General features: G+C 41.0%; 1 protein-coding gene across 2 annotated transcripts in view; it reads right to left on the minus strand.

Annotated features, from left to right (window-relative positions):
• The window catches only part of atp9b (ATPase phospholipid transporting 9B), a 58,750-nt gene that overhangs the window by 17,725 nt on the left and 21,428 nt on the right, over positions 1-19,597 (minus strand). For both annotated transcript variants that reach the window (XM_014177040.3, XM_014177039.3), the window contains exons 12-15: positions 7,022-7,182; positions 6,359-6,501; positions 2,260-2,372; positions 497-784 (exon numbers count right to left, since the gene is read on the minus strand). In XM_014177040.3, coding sequence (XP_014032515.1) covers positions 497-784; positions 2,260-2,372; positions 6,359-6,501; positions 7,022-7,182 — 705 coding nt within the window. The remainder of the gene's footprint in view (positions 1-496; positions 785-2,259; positions 2,373-6,358; positions 6,502-7,021; positions 7,183-19,597) is intronic.

Below are 19,597 nucleotides of genomic sequence, written 5' to 3' on the forward strand. Positions count from 1 at the left end.
AAAAATAGTAACCACGTTTCCATCAGAACGGGCAGTAAATAATTGGGTAAGCAACGCCTGGTACTCCTAAACGGCCCTACTCTAGGATTACAAAGACAGACAGGCAGAGGAAGGTGACGCCACAGGACTGCCGTTGGGGTCTTTATCAGTCCAGATTCTTCCTTAATTAGAGCTATAAATTCTAAAGGACACTAACGCCGCTGATTAAAATAGCTTAACCTCTGACAACTTTATGGCTTCTGAGTTAACCTGGGCCTCAATGGAATGGCCATTATGACAAACTACGAAGATAATTTAGTGTTGAAGACGGACATCAGAGAGAAACATCAGAGAAACCGGGGTTGTATTCAGTAGCCACTAAACGGAAAACAATGGACTGAAACAGGGAGGGGCTACATGTACTTGTCCAATAAGAAACGCTTGTTTCGGTTTTCCGTTGCAAAACATTTTGCTTTGGTGTGCGTAATGAATACAACTCGGTGGAGTTAGTGCTGACCTCGTCAGGGCTGGAGGCCTGATAGGTGCGGTTGTCGTCGCTGAAGTCCTGGTCGGCCTCGGCGGCAGTGGACTCCGTCTCCCCGTTGGCGCGGGACTCGTAGACGGGCGTGACGTTGTGGCACAGCGCGATGGCCTTCACTGCCTCGTGGATACGGCTGCTGACGCTCCTGCGGACCTTGGGGGCCGCCGCCTTGGGGGCCACCGCCTTGGGGGCCTGGGCTGGCTGGGGCTTCCTGGATGGGGTGGAGCTGGTGCTGCTGTTGGACTGCTGGGTCTGGGAGCTCGGCTGTGGAGGCAAAGTACACCACATTTATTGTTATTCTGCATACAGGGAGTGGACTACGATGACATGAAAAACAGTCATTCCCTATAGGGAATTCCAAATAGCACTGGGCTACGTTCAGTTGCCAAACATTCTCGAATGTTGCAGATAGAAATGCCATGACTAGAGTCGACATGACTCCTTGTTCTACATGTTGGATTAGCATGCTTGTTCTACATAGCATATTTATATCTGAATGTTCCAAAACGTGTTCTCTGACAACTCCCATCAATTCAACTCAGTGGCGTCTCACGGGCAGCCCACTGTGCCAGCTAGGTTTGACAGAGTTGATGTGTTCCACTGAAGCGGATGGTTTCACCTTATTAACCCTTATTGCTGCTAGAAAGAGAGACTCCTACAAAGACGCAAAATGGAAACACTTCAGCAAGCCTACTACAATGGAGTGCTCACTTCACTATGAAGAATGGAAGAGGTCAAGTTATGAGAGCTCCTTTTATTGCCAGCTGCCATTAACATCATGTTTCATCCCTCTCTCTCTCTCTTTTCAGAATACCCTTCACTCTCTCTCTGTTTCAATCACTTACACCGGGGTGGGTAAAAAAATTGGTCTGATTAAAGGGTTAAACCTCTATTTGATTCCTCTATGTCTACATTGACATCTGTAGTTAATAGATTACTTCCACCGAGTTGGCAGATCTGTACACAACTGTGCTCTATAGTGTACATTCAATGTAACAATGGCATCACCATAGCTTGCACATGATATTAAATTGATTTATTCCTATGAATTACATAATGTTTACAGATGCCTGCATAATTCAATTTCACACATTGATATCTATATGCCCTTTGTTCGTCACAAACCATTACCCGCAGGGACCTATAATGAGGTTATGATAGATTTCCACGTAGCGTTTCAATCAACCTCTGACCCTCTCTGTCATCTCAGTAATAAAGGGAACATGAAACACACCAGCACGACAAATCAATGGGGCTGAAGCGCTAGCTGCTATTGAGTAGTGTGCTAAAAAGACTCATCTTTCATTAGCCAAGCTTAAACAGAGTGCAGGCAGATGGTTCCATCCTCAGCACAGCTGTTAGGGGCCTGCCTGAGTGTGAACAATATCATTCTGTCATGCCTTCGTCTAGAGATCAACCACCTAGAGGGAACGCTGGTTTTTACTGTACGTCGGTGTAACGCTCAGGGACTGAGATTGAATGAACAATGAAAAGGCCAAGACAAGAAGTAGTGGAGAGGGAGGTTTAACTAAGTGTCTCTTTATGAGGAGTCGTGGGCCACAATCTCTCCTGGTACCTATGAAAGTTAATAAAACAAAGAGATCAATAGCTAATCTTTCTCCTGTTTATTCCCCTAAATGACAGGTGATGTTTGCACATGTTTACTGAAGTTTCTCAAATTCAGTGAACCATTTAGGACAATACTAAGAATGTGACCCTAAATGGTAGAGTATGATCACCTGTGCGTATGACTGCCCTATATGGCTCTGTATCTCGTCCATGGTGTCCGTCCCATAGGACACTGTCCCCAGGTGCAGCCGCTTGAAGATCATCTCGTTCTGTGTCAGAGTGCCTTCAATTCACAAAGCAGAATGAAGTGAGATTCGTATTAGAGGCAAACAACAGGTTATTGAGCGAGAGAGTCTCTATACCAGCACATAATTCACATACTGCTGCTCATCAAGTCATTTTTGAGTGGGTCATGTATGCATTCTTATAGCTAGTGTTACCCCTAGGATTTCTTTCAGCATTGGTGGCAGAGTTTAGTGGGGGGAGGGACATTTGTCCTCAGAAGAATGCCTAATGACCACGTACCATCATGCATCTCATTACCCGTATGGACTCCCTGTCCTCTCCAACCAACCCAACACAGCATACAAGAGATACTGAGTGTTCCGACTAAAAACTACTGAAAATGGAGGCAGCGGCTCTCGTTTAATGGATGCTGCTTGCCAGAATGTGTATTGATACAGCGTAAACCTGATTAGGGGGCAACTACCTTCCAATAACATCACGGGCCCACAAGGTTATCCAATTCTAACAGATTGATCGTTTTTGCTTTCTTTCCATGTGGTTTAACTATCAACTGGGATAAATAGGTAAGGAGGCTGACTAATCTATTCCTACTCTGCCTGGTAAGACAAAGAAGCATGTCAGGACCACCCCCAGAGTTGATCACTTTGATATAAGGTTTGGATCTTGGAAAGGACACTCATTTGTTCTAAAAGAGTCAGAGAAAGAATACATGTAGAATAAACAAAAGAGAAATGAACTAACAATCTCATGTGAATTCTATATTTTCAGGGATGCAAACAGGTGAGGGCCCCAAAAGGTAACCACATTTTTGGGGCACGGAAATGAGTGAAAAATCCATGTGAAGTGCAAGAACATTTGGTTATTTTTTGAGAATAACAAGTCCATAATACAGATATGAAAATAGTGTCCTGATGTAAAGGGGAGTAGGGCTCATCATGACATGTCAGACAGTAATGCATCAGTCTTCAATGCAGCTGCATCTGACAAGTTGTTCTATAGAGGTGCATAAAGAAAAGTAAAACAAATCTAACATATTCCTAGACGCAGATTGTTTTTAAAGTTTTTTTACAAGGAGTACATTAGCACAATGAAAGTACTTAAAGGCTGCTGCCCTATGTACATAGTCATGGAACACAGGTCATTTTAATAATGTTTACATACTGTTTTACCCACTTCATATGTATACTGTATCCTAGTCAGGCATATCCTATTTAACTATCGCTGTACATATACTTTTCTTCAGATATACTAAATATTCTATCCATATACTGTCGATATTGTCTATACATCCCATATACACACATATACAGTACCATTCAAAAGTTTGGGTACACACTCATTCCAGGGTTTTTCTTTATATTTTTCTAATTTTCTACATTGTAGAATAATAGTGAAGATATCAAAACTATGAAATAACACATATGGAATCATGCAGTAACCCCAAAAAGTTTTAAACAAATCAAAATATATTTTATATTTGAGATTCTTCAAAGTAGCCACCCTTTTGGCATTCTCTCAACCAGCTTCACCTGGAATGCTTTTCCAACAGTTTTGAAGAATATATATATCACTTGCAGTCGAAAGTTTAAATGCACTTAGATTGGAGTCATGAAAAGTCGTTTTTCAACCACTCCACAAATTCTTTGTTAACAAACTATAGTTTTGGAAAGTCGGTTAGGACATCTACTTTGTGCATGACACAAGTAATTTTTACAACAATTGTTTACAGACAGATTATTTCACATATAATTCACTGTGTCACAATTCCAGTGGGTCAGAACTTTACATACACTAAGTTGACTGTGCCTTTAAACAGCTTGGAAAATTCCAGAAAATTATGTCATGGCTTTAGAAGCTTCTGATAGGCTAATTTACTTAATTGGAGGTGTACCTGTGGATGTATTTCAAGCCTACCTTCAAACTCAGTGCCTCTTTGCTTGACATCATGGAAAAAAACGAAAAAAATCTGCCAAGTCCACAGCAAAAGAAATTGTAACCCTCCACAAGTCTGGTTCATCCTTGGGAGCAATTTCCAAACACCTGAAGGTACAACGTTCATCTGTACAAACAATAGTATGCAAGTATAAACACCATGGGACCACGCAGCCGTCATACCGCTCAGGAAGGAGACGCGTTCTGTCTCCTAGAGATGAACGTACTTTGGTGCAAAAAGTGCAAATCAATCCCAGAACAACAGCAAAGGACCTAGTGAAGATGCTGGAGGAAACGGGTACAAAAGTATCTAGATCCACAGTAAAACGAGTCCTATATCGACATAACCTGAAAGGCCGCTCAGCAAGGAAGAAGCCACTGCTCCAAAACCACCATAAAAAAGCCAGACTACGGTTTGCAACTGCACATGGGTACAAACATTGTACTTTTTGGAGAAATGTCCTCTGGTCTGATGAAACAAAAATAGAACTGTTTGGCCATAATGACCATCGTTATGTTTGGAGGAAAAAGGGGGAGGCTTGCAAGCCGAAGAACACCATCCCAACCGTGAAGCACGGGGGTGGCAGCATCATGTTGTGGGGGTGCTTTGCTGCAGGAGGGACTGGTGCACTTCACAAAATAGATGGCATCATGAGGATGGAAAATTATGTGGATATATTGAAGCAACATCTCAAGACATCAGTCAGGAAGTTAAAGCTTGGTCGCAAATGGGTCTTCCAAATGGACAATGACCCCAAGCATACTTTCAAAGTTGTGGCAAAATGGCTTAAGGACAACAAAGTCAAGGTATTAGAGTGGCCATCACAAATCCCTGACCTCAATCCTATAGAAAATTTGTGGGCAGAACTGAAAAAGCTTGTACGAGCAAGGAGGCCTACAAACCTGACTAAGTTACACCAGCTCTGTCAGAAGGAATGGGCCAAAATTCACCCAACTTATTGTGGGAAGCTTGTGGAAGGCTACCCGAAACGTTTAACCCAAGTTAAACAATTTAAAGACAATGCTACCAAATACTAATTGAGTGTATGTAAACTTCTGACCCACTGGGAATGTGATTAAAGAAATAAAAGCTGAAATAAATCATTCTCTATTATTCTGACATTTCACATTCTTAAAATAAAGTGGTGATCCTAACTGACCTAAGACAGGGAATTCTTACAAGGATTAAATGTTAGGAATTGTGAAAAACTGAGTTTAAATGTATTTGGCTAAGGTGTATGTAAACTTCCGACTTCAACTGTACATATATTCAGGACTCCGACATTGCTCATCCTATATTTCTTAATTCCATTCTTTTACTTTTTAGATGTGTATTATTGTGGATTGTTAGATATTACTGCACTGTTGGCGCTAGGAACACAACTATTTCGGCACACCCGCAATAACATCTGCTAAATATGTGTATATTTTAATGATAAGACATGAATGAAAGTTCATGAATAAAAGGTTTTTGGAGTGTTCTATGCTCAATCAAGCACATTGTACCCGCAAATATGAGTGACTTAGGTGAAACAAAAATGTTCAGCTGCCCCTTTAAGGACGGTAGGTTGCCATGGTAACTGTCTAGAATCTCTGACATCTCTTGGCTAAGTTAGCAGTTGCATCAATCGCAAACTAACATTGAAAAATAACCCAGCATGTGAACAAAACGAATGTAAATAGCCAAGAAACACTATGACAAAGTCACACTTTAGTAGACCTGGTAAACCCGACCAACTATGCCTATGTGCTTCCCAATTTGTTTTATTTCAGCACCACACTCACAGTGCCACAGCCCCCCAGTTTGTGGTGTGGAGAGATGACAGAGCATACCCATGAAGCACTCACTCTGATATGACATAACTGACATCACATATCTGACAACACTGTCTTTGACATTCTTTTTGTAGGATGCGTTGGGATGCATTCTGCGCACAGTCAATGATTTAGAAATGAGAAACTACACAGATCTACACGATTCATGTGGATGACCTATTTTGACATCCAAACAGCGAATATCGCCGAAAGCGACAAGCTTGCATTCCTGATGGTTACATTTGGTCATACTACAGCGGCTGTGTGTCCTGTCACCTGTTTTGTCAGTCAGTAGGTACACCAGGCGGCCCAGCTCCTCAGGAATGGTACTGGTCCGTACCACAGTACCAGGGATGTTTTCATCTTTCATGATCATCCAACCGTAGGCCGACTTCCCCATGTCCAGATTGACACGCAAGCTGCAGATACAAATAAAACAGAGGTCAAGTCAAATATGTGTTAGGCAAAATATGTTTTAAGCAAGCAAAATTAAATCCAACTACCATGATTCTACTCAAACAATGTCACCCAATAATATACGATTAGAAAGGTTAAAAAATGTAAAACATCACAGCACAACTGAACAATATATGACACATGGTGATAGGTGGGATGGGCTGAGAGTGTCTGAGGGGCAGGATTAAAGAGCTTATGTTTGGTAATGTATTATTGTTATGTGACTGCTTTATATAAAAAGTAACCATGTATGTCAAATATATATGTAAAATGTATGTATATGTAGCAAAAAAGCTGTAAAAAAAACAAAGAAATTTGGCCTCCGAAGAGGGGTTAATAAAAAATAATTTAAAAAATAATGATAAATAATAATGTTACCCAACAAGAGTCAATCAAAGACTAATTAGAGCAGTGAAATGGATTCCATGCTGTACCATAGTTAGATACACTATCTATACTGTGTCTACCTCTATGTGCTGTTACCTGATGGGGATGATGTAGGAGAATAGCACGATGAAGCGGAACAGGTTGCGAAACCAGGGGCCCACAAAGCCCTGCAGCGCTACCATGACAATAGACAGGACCACCTGTGCCAGGAACAGAGCCTTGGTAAGGCGGTTCAGCTCCAGGTCCAGCAGACCCACCTGTAGAGGCGAAAGAGGTCAGGGTTCAGAGGTTAAAGGTCAGGGTCAGAGCCACAGGTTAAAAAGACAGACAAATCATCCACTGGGACAAGATATACTTGGTTTAGTTGACTCTTTATGCATGCATGTACTTATTATGGATCCCCATTGGCAGCAGCTACTGTTCCTTTGGTCCTGCCACATTAAGGCATTTATATACAATTAAAAACATTACATTTCACAACACATTAACTGTGTACCCTCAGGCCACTACTCTACTACCACATATCTGCAACACAAAATCCATGTGTACGTGTGTGTATAATGCTTATGTTATCATGTGTGTGTGTATGCGTGTGTGTGTGTATGCGTGTGTCTGTGTGAGTCTTCACAGTCCCCACTGTTCCAAAAGGTGTTTTTGTTTTCCGTTTTTTAACTTCACTAGGCTAGGGGGCAGCATTCGGAAGTTTGGATGAAAAGCATGCCCAAACTAAACTGCCTGCTACTCAGGCCCAGAAGCTAGGATATGCATGGATAGAAACACTCTAAAGTTTCCAAAACTGTTAAGATAATGTCTGTGAGTATAACAGAACTCATATGGCAGGCAAAAACCTGGGGCAAATCCAACCAGGAAGTGGGAAATCTGAGGTTTGTAGTTTTTTTAAGTGATTGCCTATCCAATATCCTGTGTCTGTGGGGTCAGATTGCACTTCCTAAGGCTTCCAGTAGATGTCAACAGTCTTTAGAAGTTGTTTCAGGCTTGAATTGTGAAAGGGGATCGAATAAGAGCTGCTTCAACAAGTGGTCAAGCTGAAAGACATTAGTTTAGTCTCGTGGCCGTGAGCGTGACGCTCGTTCTCTTTCCTTTCTAATGACAAAGGAATTGTCCGGTTGGAATATTATTGAAGATTTATGATAAAAACATCCTAAAGATTGGACATGTTTCTACTAACTTTAATGGAGCTTTTTTGACTTTTCATCTGGACTTTGTGCCCGCGCTTTGTGCATTTGGATTACTGGACTAAACGCGCAAACAAAAAGGAGGAATTTTAATTATGAGGTTTCTATTGTTTGAATTTGGCGCCCTGCAATTTCACTGGCTGTTGGCGAGGTGGGACACTCACATCCCGAACGATCCCCGAGAGGATAAATCTAATTTTACTGCTTGAATGCGTTACTTGATGTGGAACAGATTTCCATGTAGTCTTGGCTCTAAATAGTACTGTGCGCCTCCAATACTCTGTTCTGTACTTGGGGACTACGAAGAGACCCTGATGGCATGTCTTGTGGAGTATACAGGAGTGTCTGAGCTGTGTGCCAGTGGTTTAAAACAGACCGCTCGGTGCATTCAACATGTCAATACTTCCCACAAATACAAGTAGTGATGAAGTCAATTTCTCCTCTACTTTGAGCCAGGAGAGATTGACGTTAGCTCTCCATGTACATTTAAGGGCCAGCCGTGTTGCCCTGTTCTGGGCTAATTGTAATTTTCCTAAGTCCCTCTTTATGGCACCTGACCACACGACTGGACAGTAGTCCATGTGCGACAAAACTAAGGCCTGCCTTGCTGATAGCATTGTTAAGAAGGCAGAGCAGCGCTTTATTATGGAGAGACTTCTCCCCATCTTAGCTACTGCTCCATCAATATGTTTTGACCATGACAGTTTACAATCCAGTGTTACTCCATGCAGTTTAGTCATCTCAACTTGCTCAATTCACACATTATTCATTACAACATTTAGTTGAGGGTCAGGGTTTAGTGAATGATTTGTTTTTGAAATATTTAGGGCTAACTTATTTCTTTCCACCCATTCTAAAACTGACTGCAGCTCTTTGTTAAGTGTTGCAACAATAATAAAAAACATTGTACAGCATAAAAACATTGAGCATGACATCCAGACATATCCTCCAACATAGCATACACAGTCAAATACTATCTCACAAGCTACAATACAGAACTAAATGGGTTCAAGTCATCAACTCCCAGTCTTAGAAACAACATTACAAATAAAAATGTATCCAGCTTCTAGAAGTGTTGTTTCTACAAGTGATCCTAGCAAGCATTTGTTCATAAGATTTATGATAAAAAAACATTAAAAAATAATATAAAATAAGATGCTAACCTCCAACATTTATTCTATCCACTGTTTCAGAGTAAGAGTGGCATGACCCTTCCAGAGTGGCATGACCCTTCCAAATTCTAAGGATTACTCTAGCTGCTGTAACGATACCAACAATGATCAGTGCAAATTCGTTACACAAATTCGTTACATTAAGTAACTCTGTTCTATCGCCCAAGAGACATATCAGTGAAACTGGAATTGTTAACCCCAACCATTCCTCCAGATATTTCAAAACATACTTCCAGAAAGGTAGTACATTCCCATATTGCGTGTAAAAATGTCCAAGTGTCTTTTTGGCATTTCCAACACAGAGAATTGTTGGTCAGCCCCATCTTACGAAGTCTTAGTTGGAGTCCAATAAAACAGAAATAACTCAGAAATTTTTCAGACCCCTTGACTTTTTCCACATTTTGTTACGTTACAGACTTATTTGAAAATTACACCGTTCCCCCTCCCCCTCGATCTACACACAATACCCCATAATGATTTTTTTGAAATTGTTGCAAATGAATTAAAAATAAAAACTTATATCACATTTATATTAGTATTCAGAATCTTTACTTAGTACTTTGTTGAAGCACCTTTGGCAGCGATTACAGCCTCAAATCTTCTTGGGTATAACGCTACAAGCTTGGCACACCTGTATTTTGGGAGTTCCTCCCATTCTTTCTCTGCAGATCCCCTCAAACTCTGTCAGGTTGGATGGGGAGCGTTGCTGCACAGCTATTTGCGGGTCTCTCCAGAGATGTTCGATCGGGTTCAAGTCCAGGCTCTGGCTGGGCCACTCAAGGACTTTCACAGATTTGTCCCAAAGCCACTCCTGCATTGTCTTGGCTGTGTGCTTAGGGTCATTGTCCTGTTGGACGGTGAACATTCGCCCCAGTTTGAGATCGCCGAAGCAGGTTTTCATCAAGGATCTCTGTAAATTGCTCTGTTCATCTTTCCCTCGATCCTGACTAGTCTCACAGTCCCTGCTGCTGAAAAACATCCCCACAGCCTGATGCTGCCACCACAATGCTTCACCATAGGGATGGTGTCAGGTTTCCTCCAGACGTGACGCTTGGCATTCAGGCCAAAGAGTTGGTTTCATCAGACCAGAGAATCTTTAGGTGCCTTTTGGCAAACTCCAAGCGGGTTGTCATGTGCCTTTTACTGAGGAGAGGCTTCCGTCTGGTCACTCTTCCATAAAGGCCTGATTGGTGGAGTGCTGCAGAGATGGATGTCCTTCTGGAAGGTTCTCCCATCTCCACAACGAACTCTGGAGCTACAGTACCAGTCAAACATTTGAACACACCTACTCATTCAAGGGTTTTTCTTTATTTTTACTATTTTCTACCTTGTAGAATAATAGTGAAGACATCAAAATTATGAAATAACACATATGGAATCATGTAGTAACAAAAAAAAGTGTGTTAAATCAAAATATATTTTATAATTTAGATTATTTAAAGTAGCCACCCTTTGCCTTGATGACAGCTTTGCACACTCTTGGTATTCTCTTAACTCTAGGTTATGGTCAATAATATCAAAGGCTGCACTGAAAGCTAACAATACAGCTCCCACAATGTTCTTATTAGCAATTTCTTCCAACCAATCATCAGTAATTTGTGTCAGTGCAGTACATGTTGAGTGCCCAACTTTATAAGCGTGCTGAAAGTCTGTTGTTAATTTGTTTACAGAGAAATAACATTGTATTTGGTCAAACACTATTTTTTCCCAACAGTTTGCTAAGAGCTGGCAGCAAGCTTATAGGTCTGCTGTTAGAACCAGGAAAGGCCGCTTTACCACTCCTGGGTAGCGGAATAACGTTGTCTTCCCTCCAGGCCTGAGGACAAACACTTTCCTCTAGGCTCAGATTAAAGATATGACAGATATGAGTGGCTATAGAGTCAGCTAGCTACCATCCTCAGTAGCTTTCCATCTAAGTTGTCAATGGCAGGAGGTTTGTTGATCGATAACAATTTTTTGCACCTCTCCCACACTAACTTTACAAAATTCAAACTTGCAATGCTTTCCTTTCATTTTTTAAATGCATGAATGCATCACTGTTCGTTGTTGGCATTTCCTGCCTAAGTTTGCTCACTTTGCCAATGAGCCACTACACAGAGACGGATCGATTGGTTTCAACAGAGAGACAAGAGAGAAAGACATCTACGCGTAAATATATATTGCATTTCTAATCCAAATGAGCGGTGGTTAGGGTGCTAAGTATTCTGGTTACTGTGAGCGTAGTTTCCAAATGTATGTACGATAGGTTGACCCTCTGTCTCTCCATCTTTCCCCACCCCCTTTCCATTGTGTAACAAGCCATCATATCGAGTCTGTCCACTAGGGTCTTTTATGTAATTTAAGTGTGTATGGGTATTGTGTGTTATTATTTCGTTAGTTAATAAATAAATGATTAAATCAATTTGTGTGGTACTGAATATTCAAAAGGGCTAGGGTTCTTGCAGATCCAATGATTATGTGATGTTCAGAATGAGACTGATGAGGTAATAATGAATAATTGACTGTTATTGATGTAAGAGATCTCTGTATATCTTTAGAGTTTAAGTCGGGAGATGATAACTCGTTAAACAACTCTTCCCGTGGTGCCACAAATTCCTAATGAGTTAATTGTTACATGATTAATTTAAAAATCAAGTAACAATTAGTTCGATAAATAACAGTCATCAGATTAATGATAGTCACGTCACGACACTGTTACTCCTCGCAGTTCCACACAGGGCAGGTCACAGGGAAGATTGAGGTTTTATCAAACAGCAGGGATGTAGACAGCAAGTAGCAGTAATGTTTCTTTGCCGTTGCAAACTTCTTCCTCTTCATTGCCAGTTCCTTGGACAGGTCCGGGAAAAAAGACAGCCGACGACCTTCCCACTGAAAGCCACTCTTCTTTCGGCGCTTTAAGTACCTTGTCCCAGGCTGTACATCGTAGGAAGCGGATGATAACCGTTCTCGGGGGCCTCTTCTCATCAGGCATGGTTAAGCTGCGATGGGTTCATTAAATTTCGAATTTGTGCCTGTAGTCAAATCCAAATCTTTCTGCGATGATTTTCTGCATTCACAAAATTAATCCACCGCCAGCCTCACTCCCCTCTTTCAGATTAACCAATCTCACCCTATTCTCCTACTTCTGTTCTCAAGTTCTTCGACACGATTTCAAAATATGTCCAGCTTCTTCTCGTGATTCTCATTACCCTTCTCCAGATGGGAGACAGTGAAATCCGTCCCTCTGCCCCATCCATCCTCTCTTGTATCACACCAACTTTTCCCTTTAGCTCGGTAGTTGTTTTATCATGGAGACATCAGATGCAACACCCAACAAAGTCATATTCATCTTTCCCATTCGCTCTAATAGATCCTTCAGATTTACCGATTTCTCCGGGTTTATGAGTTAATCCATGTCTGGGGGTGGGGGGGTATTCGGGAGGACTTGCTGTTTGTTTGCTAGTTGTTGTGAATACCACGTGTTAGGCTTGAATACATTTTTTGCATGTCGACATTCCAATAACACCACTTTAGCGAGATGTTTCAAAATGTAAATGAACTTTATATTAAACTGTACTTCAAGTCAATATATGAAGACAAAAATGAAAGCGTATGCTGTTGAATTTCAATATTTACATTCGGGTATTAGGAGCTCTCTGAAGTGCTGCCATCTTTTTCGCGGGACCACGTGTCATGACTCTCTCCTTGGTGAGGATCAAAGGTGCCAGATCAGCTGGCAATGGCTGACAGATAGCCAAACTCTCTCCCTCTCTCTCTCACAGGGCCGGTTTTAAGATTTAACAGACGGTCATACAATTGAGAACTTTCTGTTTCTTGGTGTCTAGTTTGGGAGAATGGAATGTCTGGTTGTTACAGAGAGACTCTTGCCCAAAAAACTTCAACATCAAACAATGGACACTGGGACAAAATATTTCAACATCAGAATGTTGGGAATGATGACAGATGGAATATGGGAAACTAATGTATATTTTGTGAAGTCATTAAAATGATCAGAAAGACATTATAATGGAAGCATGGTAACTTTAAGAGTTGTAAATGTTGTAAAACTTACTATTAAATATGAAACTATTTTTGAAAAGATAGCAATGTGACTTTTGCCTTCTAAATCAGAATTGTTTTTCTTCAAACTTGTGCCCAGTCAGTAGCCAAGCCCAAGTGAGCTCAGAGTTTGTGTCAACATGATGGAACCGCTGTTCAGGCCAGAGGGCGGGACTCGCTGAGAATTTAAATACAGACCAGAGAACGTAGTCCACACGTTGAAATGGTTAAAACTACAAAACAAGAAAATGGTAAGACCCTCTGAAACTCTTGACGAGTGAAGAAGGTAAAGACTAGACCAAACATTCACAGTCTGCAGCTGGGTATGTCAAGTAGTCTGGGACAACTGACCAAAGATGGGAGGGAAAAACTAAATGTTCATATTCCTGTGAGCGTAGCTTCCAAATGTATGTACGATAAGTTGACTCTTTTTGTCTCCCTCTCTCCTTACCACCCCTCCCTTTCCATGATGTAACCAAACGGTCATGCTTTTGCTAGTCCAGTAGGGGCCAATTTACATTCCATTATGTTAGTAATCAATAACCTATACAGTGTGTATGTGTGTTTATGCATTTCTGTGTGATTATTTAGTTAGTTAGTAAATCAATAATTAAGCCAATTTGTGTATCGCTGATTCATCACTTAGGCTAGGGTTCGTGCAGATATCCAGAATTATGCGATGTTCAGATTGAGACTGATGAGGTAATAATTCAGAATTTACTGTTATTAATGTAAGAGATATTTATAGATCTTTAGAGTTTGTCGGGAGATAGTAACTCGGTAAACAACTTTTCCCGTGGTGCCCCAAATACCTAATGAGTTAATTGTTACATGATTAATTTAATCAAGTAATAATTAAATGTAGTAGGTAATTATTCGATAAATAGCAGTCATCACAATAATAATAATCACGTCACAACACACGACTCCATTTCTTCTTTTTATTCAGTTTAGTCACATGATTTCTCAATTTGAAGTACGTTTGCCAATCGGTTGTGCAGCCAGACTTATTTGCCATTTATTTTGCCTCATAACCATACAATTTATCATCAATCCAAGCGGATTTATGATCTCTAATACACTATATTAGGCCCAGCCTTTGGATCTTTGGTTTTCCTAGATATGGCTACTATATTGTGATCACTACATCCAATGGATTTGGATACTGCTTTAAAGCAGATTTCTGCAGCATTAGTAAAGCTGTGATCAATACATGTTGATGATTTCATTCCTGTACTGTTTGTAAATACCCTGGTTGGTTGACTGATAACCTGAACCAGGTTGCAGGCACTGGTTACAGTTAGAAGCTTTTTCTTGAGTGGGCAGCTTGATGAAAGCCAGTCACAGTATTTAGGTTACCCAGAAAATTACCTCTGCTGACATCACATACATTATCAAACATTTCACACATATTATCCAGATACTGACTGTTAGCACTTGGTGGTCTATAGCAGCTTCCCACAAGAATGGGCTTTAGGGGAGGCAGGTGGACCTGTAGCCATATTGCTTCAACAGGATTTGCTCAACGCAGCCTTGAAATGGAGTCCCGGAGCCAAGATGATTTGGAAGGAGTCCGTCATTCCTGTCTAGCATCTTCTGTTTTCAGAAGGTGTCAAAGTTATTCCAACAGAGCTACAGTAATCTTTTAGCCAGGTCTGGTATTGAAGGCAGAGCTGTAGTCGATGAACAGCATCCTCACATACAGTGGGGGAAAAAAGTATTTGATCCCCTGCTGATTTTGTACGTTTGCCCACTGATAAAGAAAGGATCAGTCTAGAATTTTAATGGTAGGTTTATTTTAACAGTGAGAGACAGAAGAACAACAACAAAATCCAGAAAAACGTATAAATTAATTTGCATTTTAGTGAGGAAGATAAGTATTTGACCCCTCTGCAAAACATGACTTAGTACTTGGTGGCAAAACCCTTGTTGGCAATCAGAGGTCAGATGTTTCTTGTAGTTGGCCACCAGGTTTGCACACATCTCAGGACGGATTTTGTCCCACTCCTCTTTGCAGATCTTCTCCAAGTCATTAAGGTTTCGAGGCTGACGTTTGGCAACTCGAACCTTCAGCTCCCTCCACAAATTTTCTATGGGATTAAGGTCTGGAGACTGGCTAGGCCACTCCAGGACCTTAATGTGCTTCTTCTTGAGCCACTCCTTTGTTGCCTTGGCCGTGTGTTTTGGGTCAAAAAAGGGAGATATAACTTCAGTGATTTTTGCAATTCGTTCTAGTCATTGGCAGTAGATAAATGGAAGGAAAGGCGGCCAAAGTAGGTGTTGTCTGAAGATCTTTGAAAGCATTTTTTGGTGTCCGCTTGGGGCAGGATGCACACAGCTATGGAAATAATCCCTGGGAACTCTCTCAGAAGGTAAAAAGGGTAACATTTGATAACCAAGTATTCCATATGTTGTTGGTCATAAAACAGAGCCCACCTTCTCCCTATCGCCTCGAAAAACTGTAAAACCCTCCGGTTGTATATAATCGATTTGGATGTCGGGGGAGAGACAAGTCTCAGAAAAACAGAGTATGTTGCAGAATCTGATGTCCCTCTGGAAGGAGATCCTTGCTCTGAGTTTGCCAAGTTTATTCATTAATGATTGAACATTGGCGAGTAGTATGCTCGGTAATGGAGGACGAGTCGCCCGGCATCTTAGTCTCAGTAAGACCCAGCCACGTCTGCCTCTCCATCAGGCGTCTCCGCTTCCTACTCTACGGTAGAACTCTCAGGTAGGCTGAGGTCTCACCAAAAAGGCTTGCCCATTGTTCCAGCGTCTCCAGTAAGGTCAGGAGGACAGTGAGTACCCAACAATTCATATCCAATAGTTCTGCCCGGGTGTATGAAGTAATGCACGAAACAAATTGAGTAAGAACATTTGAGAAAAACACTTAAAAAAAAACAAAGTAAAAACTTGCAATGTTTAATAGGGGCTCGGGGCGAAGCGCCATCTGTCGGTGCCATCTTAGCTTCCCACAAATTAACCAGATACTGACTGTTAGAACTTGGTGGTCTACAGCAGCTTCCCACAAGAATGGTATTTAGGTGTGGCAGGTGAGCCTGTAGCCATATTACTTCAACAGTACTTAACATGAGATCCTCTCTAATCTTTACAGGAATGTGGTTCTGAATATAAACAGCAACACCTCCACCATTGGCACTCCTGTCTCTTCTGAAGATGTTAAAACCATGTATTGATACCGCTGCATCTAAATGTATTATCTAAGTGAGTTTCAGAGATAACATTTGCATACTGACTATCTGTTACTAGCAGGATTGTGGAGTAACGGATTACATGTGAAAAAATTAAATATAATACCAAAAACGATAACTGTAATCCATTACCAGCTAAAATATTGTAATCAGATTACAGATACTTTTGAAAAAACTAGATGATTACTTCTTGGATTACTTTTCAATTCAGAAAGGATGTTTGCGAAAAAAAATCTTTGGCACTTCTGTTTTCTTAATGACTCTCAAATCAGCATTGAAAAAAGCAGCAAGTTTAAGTTTGTTCCACCTGAGCGAGTCTGACCACAAGTCAGAGATCACCATGATGACACACCAAATGTGTTTTATGGATCACAGGAAAAGTGCAGGAATAGGCTTTTTGTAGGCTACAGTGTGTGCAAATGGCGTAAGGAGGTAAGGCAATAAATAGGCCATAGTAGCGAAGTAATTACAATTTAGCAAATTAACACAGGAGTGATAGATGTGCAGATCATGATGTGCAAGTAGAAATACTGGTGTACAAAAGTTGGATGGGTTATTTACAAATGGGCTGTGTACAGCTGCAGCGATTGGTAAGCTGCTCAGAGAGCTGATGCTTAAAGTTAGTGAGGGAGATAAGTCTCCAACTTCAGCAATTTTTGCAATTCGTTCCAGTCATTGGCAGTCATTGGTCAAACGTTTCAGGTAGCCTTCCACAAGCTTTCCCAATAAGTTAGGTGAATTTTGGCCCATTCCTCCTGACAGAGCCGGTGTAACTGAGTCAGGTTTGTAGGCCTCCTTGCTCGCACATGTTTTTTTTCAGTTCTGCCGACACATTTTCTATGGGATTTAGGTCAGGGCTTTGTGATGGCCACTCCAATACATTGACTTTGTTGTCCTTAAGCCATTTTGCCACAACTTTGAAAGTATGCTTGGGGTCATTGTCCATTTGGAAGACCCATTTGCGACCAAGCTTCACGGTTGGAATGATGTTCTTCGGCTTGCAAGCCTCCCCCTTTTTCCTCCAAACATAACAATGGTCATTATGACCAAACAGTTCTATGTTCGTTTCATCAGACCAGAGGACATTTCTCCAAAAAGTACGATCTTTGTCCCCATGTGCAGTTACAAACCATAGTCTGGCTTTTTTATGGCAGTTTTGGAGCAGTGGCATCTTCCTTGCTGAGCGGCCTTTCAGGTTATGTCAATATAGGACTCGTTTTACTGTGGATATAGATACTTTTTTACCCATTTCCTCCAGCATCTTCACAAGGTCCTTTGCTGTTGTTCTGGGATTGATTTGCACTTTTCACACCAAAGTACGTTCATCTCTAGGAGACAGAACGAATCTCCTTCCTGAGCGGTATGACGGCTGCGTGGTCCCATGGTGTTTATACTTGCGTACTATTGTTTGTACAGATGAATGTGGTACCTTCAGGCATTTGGAAATTGCTCCCAAGGATGAACCAGACTTGTGGAGGTCTACAATGTTTTTTCTGAGGTCTTGGGTGATTTCTTTTAATTTCCCCATGATGTCAAGCAAAGAGGCACTGAGTTTGAAGGTAGGCCTTGAAATACATCCACAGGTACACCTCCAAATGACTCAAATGATGTCAATTAGCCTATCAGAAACTTCTAAAGCCATGACATCATTTTCTGAAATTTTCAAAGCTGTTTAAAGGCACAGTCAACTTAGTGTATGTAAACTTCGGACCCACTGGAATTGTGATACAGTGAATTATAAGTGAAATAATCTGTCTGTAAACAATTGTTGGAAAAATTACTTGTGTCATGCACAAAGTAGATGTCCTAACAGACTTGCCAAATCTGTTTATTAACAAGAAGTGGAGTGATTGAAAAACGAGTTTTAATGACTCCAACCTAAGTGTATGTAAACTTCCGACTTCAACTGTATGTAGTAGAAAGCGATGGGTTAGGCGAAGCCTACATAACCAACCCATAAAGTAAAATTTAACAACCATATATGGCCAGCTATGTAAACTTTAACATTGATTTATCCTGAAATAGATTTTGTTCAATTGGTAACATACATTTGTCTCTTCTAACGCCTCTTAAGGGGAAAGTAATCTAAAAGTAATGGAACGTTATCAGATTACGTTACTGAGTTTGGGTAATCCAAAAGTTACCGATTACAATTTTGGACAGGTAACTAGTAATAAATTACATTTAGAAAGTAACCTACCCAAACCTGGTTACTAGCAAGTTATCAATTTCATTTACCTTGTTTCTTAGGATACATATGTTGATGTGGGCAATTTTTTTGCACTTTTCTGGGATTATTGATTGTTTTTATTGCTAAACTGCTAGGCTCATCAGAGAGAGACATGACCGTGATAGTTGTGTTTGAGCTGATAGGGCAGGGTGAGGTGTACACAGTGGACTTCCTACAAGGGCAAACCGCCTCAGTGCTAACAGTATAACTCAGGTTCATAGGCGCATGATTACTGCTGACAATAGCTGTAGCATTGACAGAGGCATGCATATAGAAGTATTCCTTCATATAGAGACAGCGGGCTCCCTAGTGCATGAACTTATAAAGCTAGGTACTGGATAGGCAAATAATGCTTAAGCCATTTCTTAAGTCTCACTTTCAAGAGAGGACTTTTTTTTGTTATCCCCTCCTAGCATAATGAGTTCCTCAACCTTATTACGTCAAGGGTGAAAAACACAGGAATAAATCAGGCAAAAGTCTCCACTGCAGTCTTTTATCATGCAAACCGTGTTGTTGGGCAGAGATGAGTTTCTTGGTGGCACTTCCTGGTAAACCATAAACTGCATTGTCACAAACCTCCTTGAATACCACAAAAAGGAGCCAAAAAAGAGAAAGTTCCCATATTGAAATGGCTTTTCCTTCAAAAGGTCCCAAGTTTTCTTTTATTTCTCAAGTGCATCGCTCAGCCAATGGAGCATGTGGGAAAATGATGTCAAAAAAAGAAGTGCCCTTCCCCTCTCTGGCAGGGCTCGCAGCAAAGCACCGAACACAGAGGTCTTTCATCTCCGCACCATGCAAACAAAAACAGCAAACCATAACATCTC

Source organism: Salmo salar, chromosome 27 (assembly GCF_965601325.2).
Source record: "Salmo salar chromosome 27, fSalSal1, whole genome shotgun sequence".
Lineage (NCBI taxonomy): Eukaryota > Metazoa > Chordata > Actinopteri > Salmoniformes > Salmonidae > Salmo > Salmo salar.